Source organism: Entelurus aequoreus, linkage group LG19, assembly GCF_033978785.1.
Source record: "Entelurus aequoreus isolate RoL-2023_Sb linkage group LG19, RoL_Eaeq_v1.1, whole genome shotgun sequence".
Classification (NCBI taxonomy): Eukaryota; Metazoa; Chordata; class Actinopteri; order Syngnathiformes; family Syngnathidae; genus Entelurus; species Entelurus aequoreus.
The window spans coordinates 45,852,124-45,870,881 of record NC_084749.1 but is presented as its reverse complement, the minus strand read 5'-3'; the positions used below and the strand labels follow the sequence as shown (position 1 = coordinate 45,870,881).

Genomic DNA, 18,758 nt, shown 5'->3' with positions numbered 1-18,758 from the left:
GGCTCTCTTTATAGATGTCATGGTGAATATGAAGTTTTGTATTCCGCCAGATTCGTTCAGCCTTCCTGCACTCTCTTCTCTGGGCTGTTACAGCAGCAGATTTTCTCCAGGGTGCCTTTTGCTTGCCAGAAATCGTTTTAACTGTAACAGGTGCAATGATATCTATGATATTCACAATTTTGGAATTAAAGTTGCTTACAAGATCATCAGCATGACATGGGTTTAGAGGTGGTAGTGAGGAGATGGCGTTTTTAAAGAGGACATTAGCATGTTCATTTATGTACCGCTTTTTGACATTCTTTGATTCTGTTTGTGTGTCCGGAATTACAGAAATATTAAAGAAAACACAGAAATGATCAGACAATGAAGGATCAATCACAAGAACATCAGAAACATTGAGACCTTTTGTGATAATCAGGTCCAGGGTGTGTCCCTTATAATGTGTAGCCTCTTTCACATGTTGAGACAGTTCAAATGTGTCTAAAATAGTAAAAAGTTCTTTTGCGCCCTTGTCATTTAAATCGTCAATATGAAAATTAAAATCACCAGTTATAACCAGGCAGTCAAAGTCAGTGGAGATGCTAGACAATAGTTCAGTAAAATCATCAAAAAAATTTGCAGAATATTTAAACACTGCCTACAGTAAAGCATAGTGGTGGTAGCATAATGGTCTGGGGCTGTATGGTTTCCATTAGCCTTGGGAAGATGAGGTTAATTGGGGTGAAACATGAATTCCGACTCGACCATTATGAAACAGAGGGATTTTCCATTTTGGAAACGGGCTCGCATGGCACTTTTCCAACATGGCAAGGAGCCAAAACTCATCTCCAAGAAGACAAATACCTAAATGTGTTGGAGCGCCCAATTTGGACGTGTTTACTCTGAGGTGAAGTTGGGCTCTGTCTGTGTATATCTAGAAATAAAACTAATCTGTTTCGTTAAACTACTATTATAGAACATACAGAATATTGCACACACACACATAAGGTACATATACTGTATATCAGTGTTTTTCTAGTGTGCCGTGAGATAGTCTGGTGTACCGTGGGAGATTATCTAAATTCACCTATTTCGGTTAAAAATACTTTTTGCAAACCAGTAATTATAGTCTGCAAATGATGTGTTGTTGTTGAGTGTCGGTGCTGTCTAGAGCTCGGCAGAGTAACCGTGTAATACTCTTCCATATCAGTAGGTGGCAGCCGGTAGCTAATTGCTTTTGTAGATGTCGGAAACAGCGGGAGGCAGGGTGCAGGTAAAAAGGTGTCTAATACTTAAATCAAAAATAAACAAAAGGTTAGTGCCCCCTAAGAAAAAGCATTGAAGCTTAGGGAAGGCTATGCAGAACGAAACTAAAACTGAACTGGCTACACAGTAAACAAAAACAGAATGCTGGACGACAGCAAAGACTTACTGTGGAGCAAAGACAATGTACATCCCAACATGACATGACAATCAACAATGTCCCCACAAAGAAGGATAAAAACAACTGAAATATTTTCGATTGCTAAAACAAAGTAGATGCGGGAAATATCGCTCAAAGGAAGACATGAAACTGCTACAGGAAAATACCAAAAAAAGAGAAAAAGCCACCAAAATAGGAGCGCAAGACAAGAAGTAAAACACTACACACAGGAAAACAGCAAAAAAGTCCAAATAAGTCATGGTGTGATGTGACAGGTGGTGACAGTACACCTACTTTGAGACAAGAGCTATATTGATGCATGCTTGGTTATGCTTTAAAGTCATATCAAACAATTGCGACAAGGACTTTTTACTGTCAACTGAGTTTCGTTTTGTAGTGATTTCTGCTGGAGGTGTGCCTCCGCATTTTTTCAACGCAGAAAATGTGCCTTGGCTCAAAAAAGGTTGAAAAACACTGCTGTATGTGGACAGTGCACTGCGTCTTTGGTGTTGTTTAGTTTTTATTTAGTTCAATTGACATGCTGAATAGGAGAGGAGAAACATTGGTAACGTCACTCAGAACATTCCAGTTCTATCCCTAAGTTCAAACACTGCATCAGGGTAAATTTGTGTGGGTGTGCCTAATGACCTGATTGGTGAACTGAAGCAACAGTTTGATCAAAGTCCAAAAATAGGCCTCATGTGATACCTTTTTAGAAAGTGTATTGAGTAGGACATTGTTGTCCAGAGTCCACAAATCTGGTCTTAGGAGACTTTGAAGGTTAAACACAAGTCCTCAAAGTGTTCAAACGGCATAAGAGAGTTTTTATTACAGGTCACAACTTAGAGAAAGGTCCCGCCTTTGCTTGGATGGACCAACAGTCCATCGGGGTTTCACAGCTCACACAGGTTTATGTGTGTGATAAGAGTGTGCAAGGAGGCTTGCAGTTGTAGCAGAAGTGAATATGTCCTACTCTGACAAATAGATAATATACTGTATGCAGCCTGTTGTTAAGGAAAGTCAACAAACAACAACAACAAGCAGTGTTGCAAACAATTTGCGACTGTCTTTCATTATCAGAAAAATGGTAAATATTTTCAATCTTTATTTTTTATTTATTTTCGGTTGACTTTCTAATAATGCTGGGTTAATTGGAAACTCTAATGTGAGTGATTGTTTGTGTATATACAGTCGTGGCCAAAAGTGTAAATACACTTGTAAAGAACATCATGTCATGGCTGTCTTGAGTTTCCAATCATTTCTACAACTCTTATTTTTTTGTGATGTAGTGATTGGAGCACATACTTGTTGGTCACAAAAAAACATTCATGAAGTTTGCTTCTTTTATGAATTTATTATGGGTCTACTGAAAATGTGAGGGTCAAAAGTATACATACAGCAATGTTAATATTTGCTTACATGTCCCTTGGCAAGTTTCACTGCAATAAGGCACTTTTGGTAGCCACCCACAGAACTTTCCTCCAGAAGGTCTTATCTTTGTCCATGTGATGTCAGAGGAAACAAAAATTGAGCTGTTTGGGCACAATACCCAGCAATATGTTTGGAGGAGAAAAGGTGAGGCCTTTAATCCCAGGAACACCGTTCCTACTGTCAATCATGGTGGTGGTAGTATTATGCTCTGGGCCTGTTTTGCTGCCGATGGAACTGGTGCTTTACAGAGAGTAAATGGGACAAAGAAAAAGGAGGATTACCTCCAAATTCTTCAGGACAACCTAAAATCATCAGCCCGGAGGTTGGGTCTTGGGCGCAGTTGGGTGTTCCAACAGGACAATGACCCCAAACACACGTCAAAAGTGGCAAAGGAATGACTAAATCAGGCTCGAATGAAGGTTTTAGAATGGCCTTCCCAAAGTCCTGACTTAAACGTGTGGACAATGCTGAAGAAACAACTCTATGTCAGAAAACCAACACATTTAGCTGAACTGCACCAATTTTGTCAAGAGGAGTGGTCAAAAATTCCAGCAGAAGCTTGTGGATGGCTACCAAAAGCGCCTTATTGCAGGTAAACTTGCCACGGGACATGTAAGCAAGTATTAACATTGCTGTATGTATACTTTTGACCCAGCACATTTGCTCACATTTTAAGTAGACCCATAATAAATTCATAAAAGAAGCAAACTTCATGAATGTTTTTTGTGACCAACAAGTATGTGCTCCAATCGCTCTATCACAAAAAAATAAGAGTTGTAGAAATGATTGGAAACTCAAGACAGCCATGATATTATGTTCTTTACAAGTGTATGTAAACTTTTGACCGCGACTGTATGTTTCCTTTAATTGGCTTGCGACCAGTTCTGGTGCCTTCTCGCCTCTTAGAAAAATCATGATGTCATCAATCATGCGGAGTAAGAAATTACATAATTTAAACAGTTGAGGTATACATGTTGGAGTGTAATACTCTGCTGCAACCAGCAGAGGTGCTGAACATTCACTCCTCACTAGTTAACATGAATCTGGTGGTCAGTACAGCGTTTCTATGGAAACTGGGGTTGCAACGGTTATACTTTGATTAACAAAATGATTGGATTCGTGATTTTATTGTCAGGTTCAAACACTGATGACATCTATTAAACAGACAAAAAAGCAAGGAATTAAACAGAGACAGAATTCAATTTAGCTCAATTGAGGAGAAACGCGTAGACCTGTACCCTTTGACAGTGTCCCACCACGCTCTGTTGAAAGATTGTACGCCTCCTCTTTTATTTTAGTCTTTCCCTGATTACATGGCAACAGCTGTTTCTAAAGGAAGGGGGGGTCGTAAACAGCCGTCGCCTTTGGTTACAAAACAGTTCAAAGAAAAGGTGCCTGGAGGGGGGTCAGGTCCTGCTTCCTCTCCGCTTTGTAGATCTCGGGTCAAGACAAAATCTTCCTGTGGATTACAATAGATCAAAGAAACCGACACCTTAATGTCGCTTCCCATCATACACAGTGGAGTTTTACAAGCCTTTTGCTTGGTAAGATCAAAGACGGCTTTTGTCTGCTCGCCGGGAACTCATTGAAACACAAAGTTTTGTGATAACTTAAATACAATTTTTCTGACAATTGTGCCTTCAAGAATGAGATTCAGAATCCTTGACTGTAGTCAATTATCTATTTTTTATTTAGAGCGCCAACAGCTGTTTACGGTACAAATCTGGTGTAAGCAAGTTTGTAGACAATGAAAGCAAATCAGTAAATTTGGATAAAATTTGATTAGACACTATATGGTCCGGTTTAGAGAAATTGTAAGGTTTCAGTAGCAGCAACGCAGAACGTAGTATACAGGAAAGTAATAATGATACATTTGGGAAGAAAATACGGCTGTGAACATACAAAAAAAATGACTATGTGGTAACCATCAACATTTTTTCTGTTACTTTTTTAGAAAATTGTTTCCTCTGGAGACCAGGACCAAGACGACGGGCTTGACTTCAACGAGTTCTCCAAGTACCTGATGGAACATGAGAAAAAGTTACAATTAACATTCAAGAGCTTAGACAAAAACAATGACGGTACAGTAAATATTCTCACAGGTCTGCAAAATGTTTAAGATTCATGCAGACAAAGTGTTGATAGTTTGCTTTTATTCAAGCAGGCCAAATAGACTTAATGGAAATCAAGCAGTCGCTTGCAGATCTTGGGATGGACATCAGCAAGGAAGAGGCTGAGAAGATACTTCAAAGGTAATATTAGGCCCATGTCCACCGCAGGAACTTTTTAAATACAGTTCCCCCTGTTTTTCCACAGGAGCTCACAATTAACTTACATTGATGTTGTCACCAATGAGAATGAACAAAATAACCTCTCATGATGATTTACAGTAAGGGAGATATGAACAGCATTTATGAGGTGAGACTCTTTAAAGAGAGATTTGGCAGTTTAGTGTCTAATTTGACAGGGAAATGAGTAGATATATTTTAATGTATTTGGTTAAACAAAACTGGTTTCACACTACCGGTACTCGCATTTTTTCTAAATAAATATGAAATACATTGGCCTAAAATATTCTTTGAATTACCAGATTACACTTTTTCTGACTAGCCCAGTCCTCTATAGGTATGTTGGACTTCTGGTAGATGTTACAGTACAGTATATCATTATGCTTAAAGACAAATACATGAATAAACAAATTACAACAACCCCTAGGTAGAAGCACTGGAGGACTTGGTCAACAAGCTGCTGCCGACACTTGGCCTGCGACGTTCTTCATTCTTTAAAAGAAATGTTTTTTTTTTTTAACTCATTCGACATATATACAGTCGATACCTACGACACACGGCTTGTGACACCTGGCGATTATAGTACATGAGCAGGAAATGAAAGAACATACTTAGTGAAAGAAATTACTGTATTGACTTGAATCCAAGACCGTGTTTTTTTTCCCCCTACAACAAAATTGGGTTGTCTTTTATTGGTCGTCAGGACCAGAAGTTCTTAACCTTTTTTTTTTTTACCTCTGGGCCCAACTTTCCCACTACAGAGGGCCCATTCAAATATTAACACTGAACTAGATGAGGCAATTCCTGAAGGAATTGCATGTGAATGCTCCAATGCTAAAGTTGAACTGAAAACCTGGATTTTTTTTTTGAATTGTTGAAATAGATCACACAATTCCTAAACAGGCTGAATATTTTGAAGTTGAAACAGTGTGAATCAGATGAAAAATGTGGGAGTTGTAGAACTTTAAAGAATGTCCCATTGATTTCAATGGGAATTTCCTCAAAAATTTGGAATTTCGGATAAAGCGGGATATTTTTTTTGAAAATGGTAAAAAAAAACTTGAATGGTCTAAATGTGTTGAAACGGTTGATGTTGACATTTTTCAAATCGGTCAAGAAATGCAGAAGTTGTAACATGTTGAATTGAGAAATGGTATTACGGAATTTCGGGAAAACCGGGAATTTTTCCAGTTCAAAAAACAACTTAATTTTTTTTTCCTGAATAAGACGAATGTTTTGATGGTGGAACGTTTGAAATGCATTGTAAAATGTGGAAGGAGTGGTCGCCAGAAAAAGGGTGGAAATAGGGGTTTGGAAAAGCAGGAATTCTGGAATTTCTTTGAACCTGGAAACATAATACAGAATGGTGGAATGTGTTGAAGGTGGAATGTTTCGAATAGGTTAAAAAAATGTGGAAATGGTGAAAGTTTGAAAAATGGCCAATTCATTTTGAATGGGGACAAATGTCCCAGAAAACCTGGAATTCTGGGAAATCTGGGAGTTTTTAGAATTTGTCAAGGGAAAGCCCGCGATTCCCGAATAGGCTGAACAGTTGGAAGTTGAAACGGTTTGAATCGGATGAAAAATGTGGAAGGTAGAGCGCGCCAAAATCTGGAGAAGAAGAAGAAGTTTAATAATAAATACAGTTTATGAATTTTGGTGTAGAAAACCATTAAAATCAAGAGTGAGATTACTAATTGTGTGAATGCTCCAAAGCATTCACACAATTAGTAATCTCACTCCTGATTTTTCTTCAATAATTATATCCAACCTAATTACAGTTTAACAGGATGGACCTTGTCAATTGATGACATTCGTTTATGCAACCCAAAGTTGTCACAGTTGCCAAACGAGTTCTCCCAGAGAAAGTCATCAATTTTCTTCCTGTCAATCACATACGCACAAATGCCTGCTTGGAAAAAGTGGCGAAAAGGTTGGGCAAGTTAGCAAACAACATGGAATAAGTTGTGTTATGATACGTTAATCGAAATAACGGAAGAGATCATAAATGCAATTGATTGTAAAAAAATGTGCTGTGTAGTGTTTATGGATTTAACAAAATCAATCATAGCATTTTAACAAATTAGAACGGTATGGAATCAGAGGGTTGGTCTTGAACTGGATAAGAAGCTACTTAACCAACAGGAAGCAATACGTGTAGATAGGCGAACACACTTCCTCAGAGCTAAACATATCTTGTGGCGTACCTCAGGGATCAATACTATGACCAAAAGTGTTCCATCTCCATATAAACGACATTTGTAAAGTTACAAAGGACTTAAAGTTAGTATTATTTGCGGATGATACAACGGCATTTTGTTCAGGAGAGAACACACAGAAGATAATACAAATAATAACAGCATATCAGTATGTGGAATTAAATTATGGAAAGGATTAAGCAAAGTTAGAAACAAAGCACCAATATGATTCATTTTAAGAGACTGTTCAAACTACAAGTGTTCACAAAGTACACAGAACAAGAATCTTCAACAATCTTCTTGTAAAAAATGTTATTGAGACAAATATTATTTATGTATTTAATATTTGTTTGCTTACTATGGTATATTATTTATTTATTATTTATTTGTTCACTCTCCGGCTTCCTCCCACCTCCAAAGACATGCACCTGGGGATAGGTTGATTGGCAACACTAAATTGGCCCTAGTGTGTGAATGTGAGTGTGAATGTTGTCTGTCTATCTGTGTTGGCCCTGCGATGAGGTGGCGACTTGTCTAGGGTGTACCCCGCCTTCCGCCCGATTGTAGCTGAGATAGGCTCCAGCGCCCCCCGCGACCCCGAAGGGAATAAGCGGTAGAAAATGGATGGATGGATGGATGGATGTTCTGTTACAGAGAACAAGGAAATTGGATATACAATTGCTATGGTATGAAAAGGGGTAGGATTAGATAAGCTCTGCTTCTTCCTACTCCTTTTCGGACGTGCTGTAATAAAATAACTGGAATTGTGTGATGCATTACATTGTGTATCGTATGCATGTTCCACATAAACTGAAACTGAACGGAACTGAATATGTGAATGTTCAGATAAAAATATTAATCAGTTAAAAAATATACAGGAATGTGATGATGATGATGATGATGATGAATTGCATTTGTAACGCACTTTACGTTTGTTAAAATCTCAAAGTGCTACAAAGTATAAAAATAAAAAATAGAAAGTAAGAATATATAATAAAAAATTAAAATATAAATGAAATCATGACACATAACAGAAACATAGATAAAAATAGAAATAAAAGCATGAAAGCACTGGATAAAACAGATAAGCAAGCAGTGCATTTAAAAACAAGAAGGCAGAGAAATTAGATAAAAGCTGTGCTAAAAAGGTGGGTTTTTAGTCCCTTCTTAAAACGGTCGACCGACTGTGGTGCTCTAAGATGGTCGGGGAGAGCGTTCCAAAGTTCGGGAGCGGTCGAGCAGAAAGCCCGGCGGCCCATTGATTGTAGCTTTGTCCTGATGGGTTTGAGGAGGTTAGTGTTTAAGGAAACTAGGTCCTTGAGGTAGGACTGGCGTTGCCGTAGATGCATTGATGAGTGAGCAGGTTGATCTTAAATTGGGTCCGGGATGCGATAGGGAGCCAGTGGAGTGATTTGAGAATAGGTGTGATATGATCACGCTTGCGCACTCTCGTCAGGATCCTCGCTGCGCTGTTTTGAATGTACTGGAGCTTTTTGATGCTCTTTTTGGGGACCCTGACGAGAAGTGCGTTGCAGTAATCAAGCCTGGAGGAGATGAAGGCCTGGACGTGTCTTTCAGTGTCGGCTGGGGTGAGTGAGGGGCGCAGTCTTGAGATGTTGCGGAGGTGAAAGAAAGAGGTTTTGCACAGATGGTTGATGTGGGCTTCAAAGTTCAGGTGGGGGTCCATTTTCACTCCCAGGTTGGTGACAACTGGGGAGTGATGTGATGTTCTGATTAGGTTTTTATGCTGCCGATACTGATCATACATGAGTGAGATTAGCCGATACCAATACCGATCACATGTATTAACACATGTATTATAGGTGAAGTTGTCAAAAAAGTTGCCCTTGGTGCCATTTCTCTTTTATTATTGTTGTCCCCCCCCCGCCCCCCTCAAAAAAGCAATTATTCACAATGATACTAAATGAAAACAGTCTGCAAGTCTTCCGATAAAATAACCTCTGTATTTAAGAATACCGTATTTCCTTGAATAGCCGCAGGGGCGCTAATTAATTTAAAACCTCTTCTCACTCCTGCGCTTACCAAAAGCATGCAGGATGGGCAAGCATGCGCTAATTATTTTAAAACCTCTTCTCACTCCGACGCTTAACTTATCATGAAAAGCACATTTAATTAAAAAAACGTTATTATGGTCTTACCTTTACTTATAAATGATGTCCATGTGCAGCTGCTTCTGATCAAAGGCAGTCTTCCTTATCGTTCTTCAGTTTTAAAAGTCTCTGGAGATATTCCTTTAATTATTACCTCCTGCTTCGATTGAAAGTCCAGTTTAGAAAACTGTTTTATTTTAGATATGTAATCCTCCATGTTAAAAGTGCAAGCAAACGATCGCTGCTCACGCTTGCTGTTTGTTGTCTTCTTCTGCAGCACCGGTCTTCTGCAGTACTGGTAGTCGCAAGAAGGATCACTAGCGCCCTCTACCACCAGGAGGCGGGAGTCATTTAATGACTCATATTTGCCCCCGGCGGAAGTGCCAAGCATGCGCTAATTATTTTGCGAAACGAGTTTGACCCGGCTGTAATTCTAGGCAGGCGAATACTATATTCCCGGCGGCAATTCAAGGAAATACGGTAAACACAGCATTTTCCTAAGTTGAGGTGTATCCTTCTACATAGCCGTTATTAAAATAATTGAAAAATGCAGCAATGTCCTTCATGGAAGGACTTAGTACACACAAACAATCACATAAACAACCTGGCTCCATTTAGACCGCAATAGTCCAGCATGTTAAAGCGTATCATTTTTTAAAAGCGTATCATTTTTTAACTGTGCCAACAATTACTGCATGTACTAAAAATTATAATAATGATCATAATAATAATAATAATAATAAGAAAAATAATTCGATTTCTTTAGCGCTTCACAGAGAACTGAGAACTCATTCATTCACTCCACATTCACACATTGACTATATGGAGATAGGCATGTGCACGCTGTATGAGCCAACTACATTTCAACCTTTGCCTCATGTCTCCTTCACTTTAACATGAGCTGCTGGCCTAACTAGGGTTGCAAAATTACGGGAATATTCAAAGTTGGAAACTTTCCATGGGAAATAATAAATGATAAATGGGTTATACTTGTATAGCGCTTTTCTACCTTCAAGGTACTCAAAGCGCTTTGACAGTATTTCCACATTCACCCATTCACACACACATTCACACACTGATGGCGGGAGCTGCCATGCAAGGCGCTAACCAGCAGCCATCAGGAGCAAGGGTGAAGTGTCTTGCCCAAGGACACAACGGACGTGACTAGGATGGTAGAAGGTGGGGATTGAACCCCAGTAACCAGCAACCCTCCGATTGCTGGCACGGCCACTCTACCAACTTCGCCACGCCAGCCCAAATAATGGGAAATTAATGGGAATAAACATTGAATGCAATGTAGTGGATTGTCCGAAGCTTAAGCAGGCAACAAAAGTAGTTCAGTACAACAAATTTATTTACCCATTATCAGAAGTGCAGGTTGAATTGAGTTGTCCGTGCAAGCAGACACAAGGTACTCCGGAGCACACAAGACACACACCAGCCAAAATCACTCTCGAGTCCCAGTCTTCTGCCATTTTTTATATGTCTTTTGTGCGTCACTGTTTTTATCTCATGCGTCATGATTGTTTTTGCAACATCCTTGGACTCCCCAATCATACTTAAACAATCAAAACATTCTGTAGACAGGTTGGCACGACTTAATATTCACTTTTGTCCCACACCCGGGGACACAGAATAGAAGAGGAATTAAATGAGCATACATTCTTGACAGACATGAAATATAGGTCAGAAATTCTACGACAGCAACATGCTAGATCTTGAAACATGATTATTAGCTAAAACAACCTGATTTCATGCAAATTCAGTAGAATTTCAACCCTGCACTGTGCATTCCTCCATCACATGCTGGGATGGTATTGCATTAGTGTTTTACAAGAATAAATAAATACAAACAGAATAATACCACGTATAATGTGTGGAGACATTTCACCCCAACCAATGTAGGCATGAAGGCTGTGTACATTTGCAAATACTGTGCAAAGAGCTACATCAAAAATGCCACAAAGATGCAGCAGCATATAGACAAGTGCCCAATAATATATCATTATTGTAATTCACCATTAATTCCCATATATTCCCATTAATTCCCATGGACGGTGTCCAACTTTGAATAATCAAAAAATGGTCAATATTTCCAAACTTCCCAAGCTTAACTTCCCGTGGTAAATTTCCGGAAATTTACCGGAACCTTTCCACCCCTTTGTAACCCTAGTTGTGTATTGATTATGATTATTATGTTAACCCGCTTATCCACAATCTGTACATAGTCTCTGATCAATGTTAATACAGGTTGCTCTTTAAACGGTGAAGTGAATTAATTAACTGATATGTTTTGCTTATGGGTGAAGATTTATATCTAACTTGGAGAAGGCAAACCACCAAGTTTAATTAAATAGTGGTATTTCACTCTGAGCACATAAGATCAGGCTCCTTAGTTTGATATTCACGGGTGGATCGGATCACTTCTCGTAGGAAAAGAGGCTCTAATTGGGACTTTGGAATGCAAAAGTGATAGCCGTATCCTTGAGAAGCCAGCATTTAAGTTATGACTTAAATGAGTTGTTTTGAAGACACTTTCACATGAACAACCTACTCAGTGGCCTAGTGGTTAGAGTGTCCGCTACTCCAATTGTTTAGCTGACTATTTATATCTGTGTGTGGCATTGCATTAGTGTTTTACAAGCTCAGAATAAGATGGACGGTGTCCAACTTTGAATAATCAAAAAATGGTCAAAATTTCCAAACTTCCCGTGGTAAATTTCCGGAAAGTTTCCGGAAATTTACCGGAAACTTTCCACCCCTTTGCAACCCTAGGCCTAACACACCCCCTGAATATGACAGCTATTTAGCTCAGTTGAGTATTATGAGATCACTTTCCACAACAAGCACTTAAAGTGAACAGGTTCAGGTGCTCACAATGGGAAATACTAAACTCTAAGGGAAAGAACACAATCTTGTATTATTACTAATATTTTGCCAGTGTGCTCCCCGGCAGTGCCCATTTACAAGACAATGATTTTTGTCGTCAATGTCACATGAATAATTGTTTATCATGTGAAATATCCACCAAAAACATTAGTAGTCACTAATCAAGTATCTGCCCTGCCTGTCTTTTTATACAGTATTGATAAAGATGGCACCATGACCGTGGACTGGAATGAGTGGAGGAAACATTTCCTGTTGAACACCGCCACCAACCTGCAGGAGATTGTCCGCTATTGGAAACACACCACGGTAAGAAGACTCACACTCCTACCATGCTAAAATGACTTACTGTATTTGTTATGAGACAAAGTAAAACCAAAAGTAGACATCCACGAGCTTCTGGCAAGCTTCTGGTCGAATTTTTGACCACTCCTCTTGACAAAATTGGTGCAGTTCAGCTAAATGTGTTGTTTTTTCTGACATGGACTTGTTTCTTCAGCATTGTCCACACGTTTAAGTCAGGACTTTGGGAAGGGACTTCTTAAACCTTCGTTCAAGCCTGATTTAGCCATTCCTTTACCACTTTTGATGTGTGTTTGGGGTCATTGTCCTGTTGGAACACCCAAATGTGTTTTGTATGCAGGAGGAGTAGTGACGGCACAGTTCCACAAGAGGGCGTAGTTGCACTATGATTTATTATATATATATAGACTATATATATGTAATAACAACCAATTATACTTAAACTAAGGAAATGGAGTGTGACTAAATTCAAGAGTGTGTATGGTGTGAGACAGAGTACACAGGATAGAAGCCAGACAAGGGGTGCTTACTAGGGCAGTGGTCCCCAACCACCGGTCCGCGGACCGATTTGTACCGGGCCGCACAAGAAATAAAAAAAAAAAAATATATATTTTTTTAAATGAACATAAAAAACACAATATATACATTATATATCAATATAGATCAATACAGTCGGCAGGGATACAGTCCGTAAGCACACATGATTGTATTTCTTTATGGAAAAAAACCAAAAAAACCCCAACATTTCCGTGAGACAAATTTTCAAGCGTTGACCGGTCCGCAGCTACAAAAAGGTTGGGGACCACTGTACTAGGGTACAGAAGACTAAGTTCCGGCGAGGATCCTTGGGTCCACTGGTCTAAATACAGCTCGTCCTCATCAGTCCCAGGTGTGGTGATTGCTGATCGCCCACAGCCTTACCGGCATGTGGGTGTGATGCGGCCAGCAAGAGCAGGGGCGTGTCTCGGCGCGCTGCCAACGGAGGTGCTGGCAGACCTATCTGCCGGAGAAAAGCGGGTTCGAGCCCGCGCCGTGACAAACTGCGCCAAAAACCAACCCCTGGCATGATGATTTTAGGTTGTCCTTAAGAATTTGGAGGTAATCCTCCTTTTTCATTGTCCCATTTACTCTCTGTAAAGCACCAGTTCCATTGGCAGCAAAACAGGCCCAGAGCATAATACTACCACCACCATGCTTGACGGTAGGCCTGGTGTTCCTGGGATTAAAGGCCTCACCTTTTCTCCTCCAAACACGTCACTTCCTGTCAATGAGAAAGGACGCAAAAGAGAAAGGCTCCGCTCTTGCTACCGGAGTTTTTTGTTAAATCTGAAGATTTTGACCACTGATTTGCGATCACAGCCACAGGAGAGTACCCTGGCATCTTCAATCTGATTTTGGTCAGTTGAGAGGCACTGATACGCTGAAAGAAGGCGAGTTGGGAGAGCCGTTAGCCTCAAGCCAAAGGCGCCTTGCCGCAGTTCAAAGCGGTTGCCTAGCAACCAAAAGCTACGGCGAGTTTACAGCTGTTTTAAAGTGATCCCGACGTCGCAGAGTGATATAAGTTGACAGGCTGACACCTCAAATTGATCTCTGAACGGCGCAAGATACGAAATTGTTGGAAAAAACAAGTTAAAGTGCCGCAAGTCGCTAAAGAAGCAACTGCCGTTAAGACACAAGCAAGAGGCAGTGACGTCAGTGACTGCCGCGATGCGAAAAGGTAAAGGAAAGATTGAAATCCCGAAACCTTCGGGGTCAGCTGATACAGAACACAACTGGGAACAAGATTTGAGGTTGGACACAGGACATGATGGGAATCAAGAAGTGATCCTACAAAAACTTGAAGAAATGAAAGAAGAAATGAAAGAAGAAATGAAAGAAGAAATGAAAAAAGTAATGAAAGAAATGAAAAAAGAAATGAAAGAATTGAAAGAATATCTGAGAAAAGTAACAACAGAACACAAACAAGATGTGAAAAGTCTGCAGGAAAATATAGAAAATCTGCAATCTCAGAACAACAGAAGAAATAATGAAGCCACTGAAATGGGCAAACGAATGAAGACCCTTCAAGAAGACAACAACATGTTGAGGAATATCATAGACGAAATGGATCAGGACAAACGAATGAATGATATCATCGTGACAGGGCACCGAATTAAACCAAAATCCTATGCGAAAGCTGTGAATAATGAAGGTGAACCTGATGAAATGGATATGATCTCAGCAGAACAGGAAGTGGTCAACTATCTGCAATCAAAGGAAATTGAAATTGACATTAATACCATCGAAACATGCATCCCACTGAATGGAAGAAACAACAACGCCACTCCAGTCGTGCTCGTGAAACTCGTAAACAGAAAATCTAAAATGGCATTGCTGAGACAGGGAAAGAAGCTGAAGGGAACAAATGTGTACATGAATGAGCATCTCACAAAACGTAATGCTGGAATCGCCAAGAAAGCACGCGACTTGAGAAGGCAGGGAAAAATCCAGGGAACTTGGAGCACCAACTGTAAAATCTACATCAAGCTGAATGGAGGTCCAGAAGCAAGAGTAATTGTTGTCCATGACATCAAGGACCTGGACAATTTTTAAAGTTTACACAGCTACCACAACAACGATGATAATGGACTCTGACAGAAAACAAACACCCAAATTCAGCATCGACACTACTATGTTCCAAGGGACGACTAAACAAGAGGACCTACATTCAGGATTGCATCCACCTACACTTATTGAGATTATTGAAACAACATCAAAGATTGTTGAACAAGAAAATATGGAACTAAAAAATTTCTGCAACAAAGATTACAAAAACCAGGATTTGGAAAATGATATAGATCCAGATACAAATTTTTTCTCCCACATCAGTAATAATTGTTTTTATTATACAGATGATCAATATAATAGCAACATTACATGCGATAACAAATAGTCAATTATTCATTTTAATAGCAGAAGCTTGTATGCAAACTACAACAACATTAAGAACTTTTTGGAACACATCAACGAACCATTCAAAGTGATTGCTGTCACAGAAACATGGATTGATGATAAAAAAGGAATAGATTTTGATCTGGAAGGATATGAACTAAACTACATCAACAGAACCAACAAAAATGGAGGAGGAGTAGCTGTGTACGTGATGAAGAACCTGAACTACAAAGTGGTAAAAAACATGTCATTTGCTATAGATAATATCTTAGAATGTATAACCATTGAAATATGTCAGGAAAAAAGCAAAAAAATTTTCATCAGTTGTATATATAGATCACCTAAATCAAGTATAGAAACATTTGAAGAATGGATCAAGGCTACTTACATGGACAATGGTCAAAGAATAATGTTCTTATGTGGTGACTTTAATATTGACTTATTGAACCCTAACAAGCAAAAGTCTATTTGTACATCATCAGTTTATATCCAAAAATCACAAAGCCAAGCAGAATCACAGCACACTGTGCCACGCTTATTGATAATATTTTTACCAATGAGTTTGACAATAACACTACAAGTGGTCTACTTATAACCGACGTTAGTGATCATCTGCCAGTTTTTACAATATATGATGGACACTACAAGAAGAACATGGAAGACAAAAGGACATTTCGAAGAATGTGCACAGAGAAGAGGATGACTGCTTTCAAAAGTGAGCTACAAAAGCAAGATTGGGACAATGTGTACAATGAAAAAGAGGTTGATGAAGCATATGAACATTTCTTAAACAAGTTCATAATACTTTATGACAAACATTGTCCATGGATACAACTTAGTAATAAACAGAGAAAGAATAATCAACCATGGATGACAAAAGGATTAAAAAATGCTTGTAAGAAGAAGAATACACTATATAGAGAATTTATAGCACAAAGAACTATAGAGGCAGAAATTAAGTACAAAAAGTATAAAAACAAGTTAACAGATATACTACGATCATGTAGAAAAGAATATTACAGTGAATTAGTGGACAGGAACAAAAATAATATGAGAGCAACATGGGGCATCCTCAATAGCATTATTAAAAATGGTAGTAGTTGAAAGCTTCAATAATTATTTTGTAAATATTGGACCAAAATTGGAAGAAAGGATTCCAGACCCAGTTTCAATTGAGGACTATAATGATACCATAGAGCGAAATCCCAACTCCATGTTCCTCAGTAATGTGACACAGGAGGAAATAGTTACAATCGTGAAAAAATGTAAATCTAAGACTTCAACTGATTGTAATGGAATTGATATGGAAATGATAAAAAAGGTTATAGAAGAGATCTCAGGACCATTAATGTATATTAGTAATCTATCATTTCAAACAGGTACATTCCCAAACAAAATGAAAATAGCTAAAGTTGCACCAGTTTATAAGACTGGAGATAAACATCAATTTACAAATTATAGACCTGTTTCTCTACTTCCACAATTTTCTAAAATCATTGAAAAACTGTTTAATAACAGATTAGAGAGTTTCATAAATAAAAATAGAATACTCTAAGAGAACCAATATGGATACAGAGCTAATGTCTCAACTTCAATGGCTTTAATTGAAATTACAGAGGAAATTACCAATGCAATAGACAGTAAAAAATGTGCAGCGGCAGTTTTTATGGATCTAACTAAAGCATTTGACACAATTAATCACAATATTTTAATCAAAAAACTAGAACGATATGGCATCAGAGGGTTAGTCTTAAACTGGATAAGAAGTTATCTAACGAACAGGAAACATTACGTGAAGCTAGGCGAACACACGTCTACAACGCTAAATATATATCCTGTGGTGTACCTCAGGAATCAATACTAGGACCTAAATTATTCAATCTCTATATAAATGACATTTGTAAAGTTACAAAAGATTTAAAGTTAGTATTATTTGCGGATGATACAACAGCGTTTTGTTCAGGAGAGAACACACAGGAGATAATACAAATAATAGCAGAAGAAATTAACAAATTAAAAAGATGGTTTGACAAAAACAGACTATCGTTGAATCTCAGCAAAACTAAAATAATGCTATTTGGTAATAGTAGAAGAGAAAGTCAAACACAAATACAAATAGACGGAAAAGAAATTGAAAGAGTAAATGAAACCAAATTTCTAGGTATAATGATTGATGATAAATTGAACTGGAAATCTCACGTACAAAATATACAACATAAAGTAGTAAGAAACACGTCAATAATGAATAAAGCAAAACATGTTCTAGACCAAAAATCCCTTCATATTCTCTACTGCTCACTAGTGTTACCATATCTGAGCTACTGTGTAGAAATATGGGGAAATAATTACAAAAGTACACTTCATTCATTAACGGTGTTACAAAAAAGATCACTTAGAATAATACATAATGTTGGATATAGAGAACATACAAATCCTTTATTTATTGAATCAAAGATACTGAAATTCCACGACATAGTGAATTTGCAAACAGCTAAAATTATGCACAAAGCAAACTATAACCTGCTACCCAAGAATATACAACAATTCTTCTCAACAAAAGAGGAGAAATATAATCTTAGAGAAAAATTTAATTTAAAACATTTGTACGCACGTACAACACTTAAGACCTTCAGTATATCAATATGTGGAATTAAATTATGGAATGGATTAAGCAAAGCAATCAAACAATGTACTAATATGATCCACTTCAAGAAACTCTTCAAACTTAAAGTGTTTACAAAGTACAAAGAAGAAGAACCAAGACAAACATTCTCAATTTATTTCATCCATTCATCCATTCATTCTTAAAGTAATCTTACTTATCTCATCACATGAAATATGACTTACTTCACCAATTATTATTATTAAATTCTTACTATAATTTATTTATTTATTTTTATTGTGATTACCTATGGAGTTTATTGTGAATAAATTGAGAACAGGAAGTGAATAAAAAAGTTTCAGCAACTGTTATGTAAAGAAAAGGGGTAGGATTAAATAAGCTCTGCTTCTTCCTACTCCTTTTCGAACATGTTGAAAAGAGAAACTGGAAATTGTGATGTATCATGTTGTATGCTTGCATGTTCGAAATAAACTCAAACTCTAACTCTAACTCTAAAACATATTGCTGGGTATTGTGGCCAAACAGCTCCATTTTTGTTTCATCTGACCACAGAACTTTTCTCCAGAAGGTCTTATCTTTGTCCAT

The 18,758-nt window shown here is 38.2% G+C and overlaps 1 protein-coding gene across 1 annotated transcript in view; it reads left to right on the top strand.

Annotated features, from left to right (window-relative positions):
• Positions 1-18,758, top strand: part of LOC133635400 (mitochondrial adenyl nucleotide antiporter SLC25A24-like) — a 45,253-nt gene that overhangs the window by 13,331 nt on the left and 13,164 nt on the right. Inside the window, 3 exon segments of the mRNA XM_062028570.1 lie at positions 4,788-4,914; positions 4,998-5,085; positions 12,514-12,625. Coding sequence (XP_061884554.1) covers positions 4,788-4,914; positions 4,998-5,085; positions 12,514-12,625 — 327 coding nt within the window.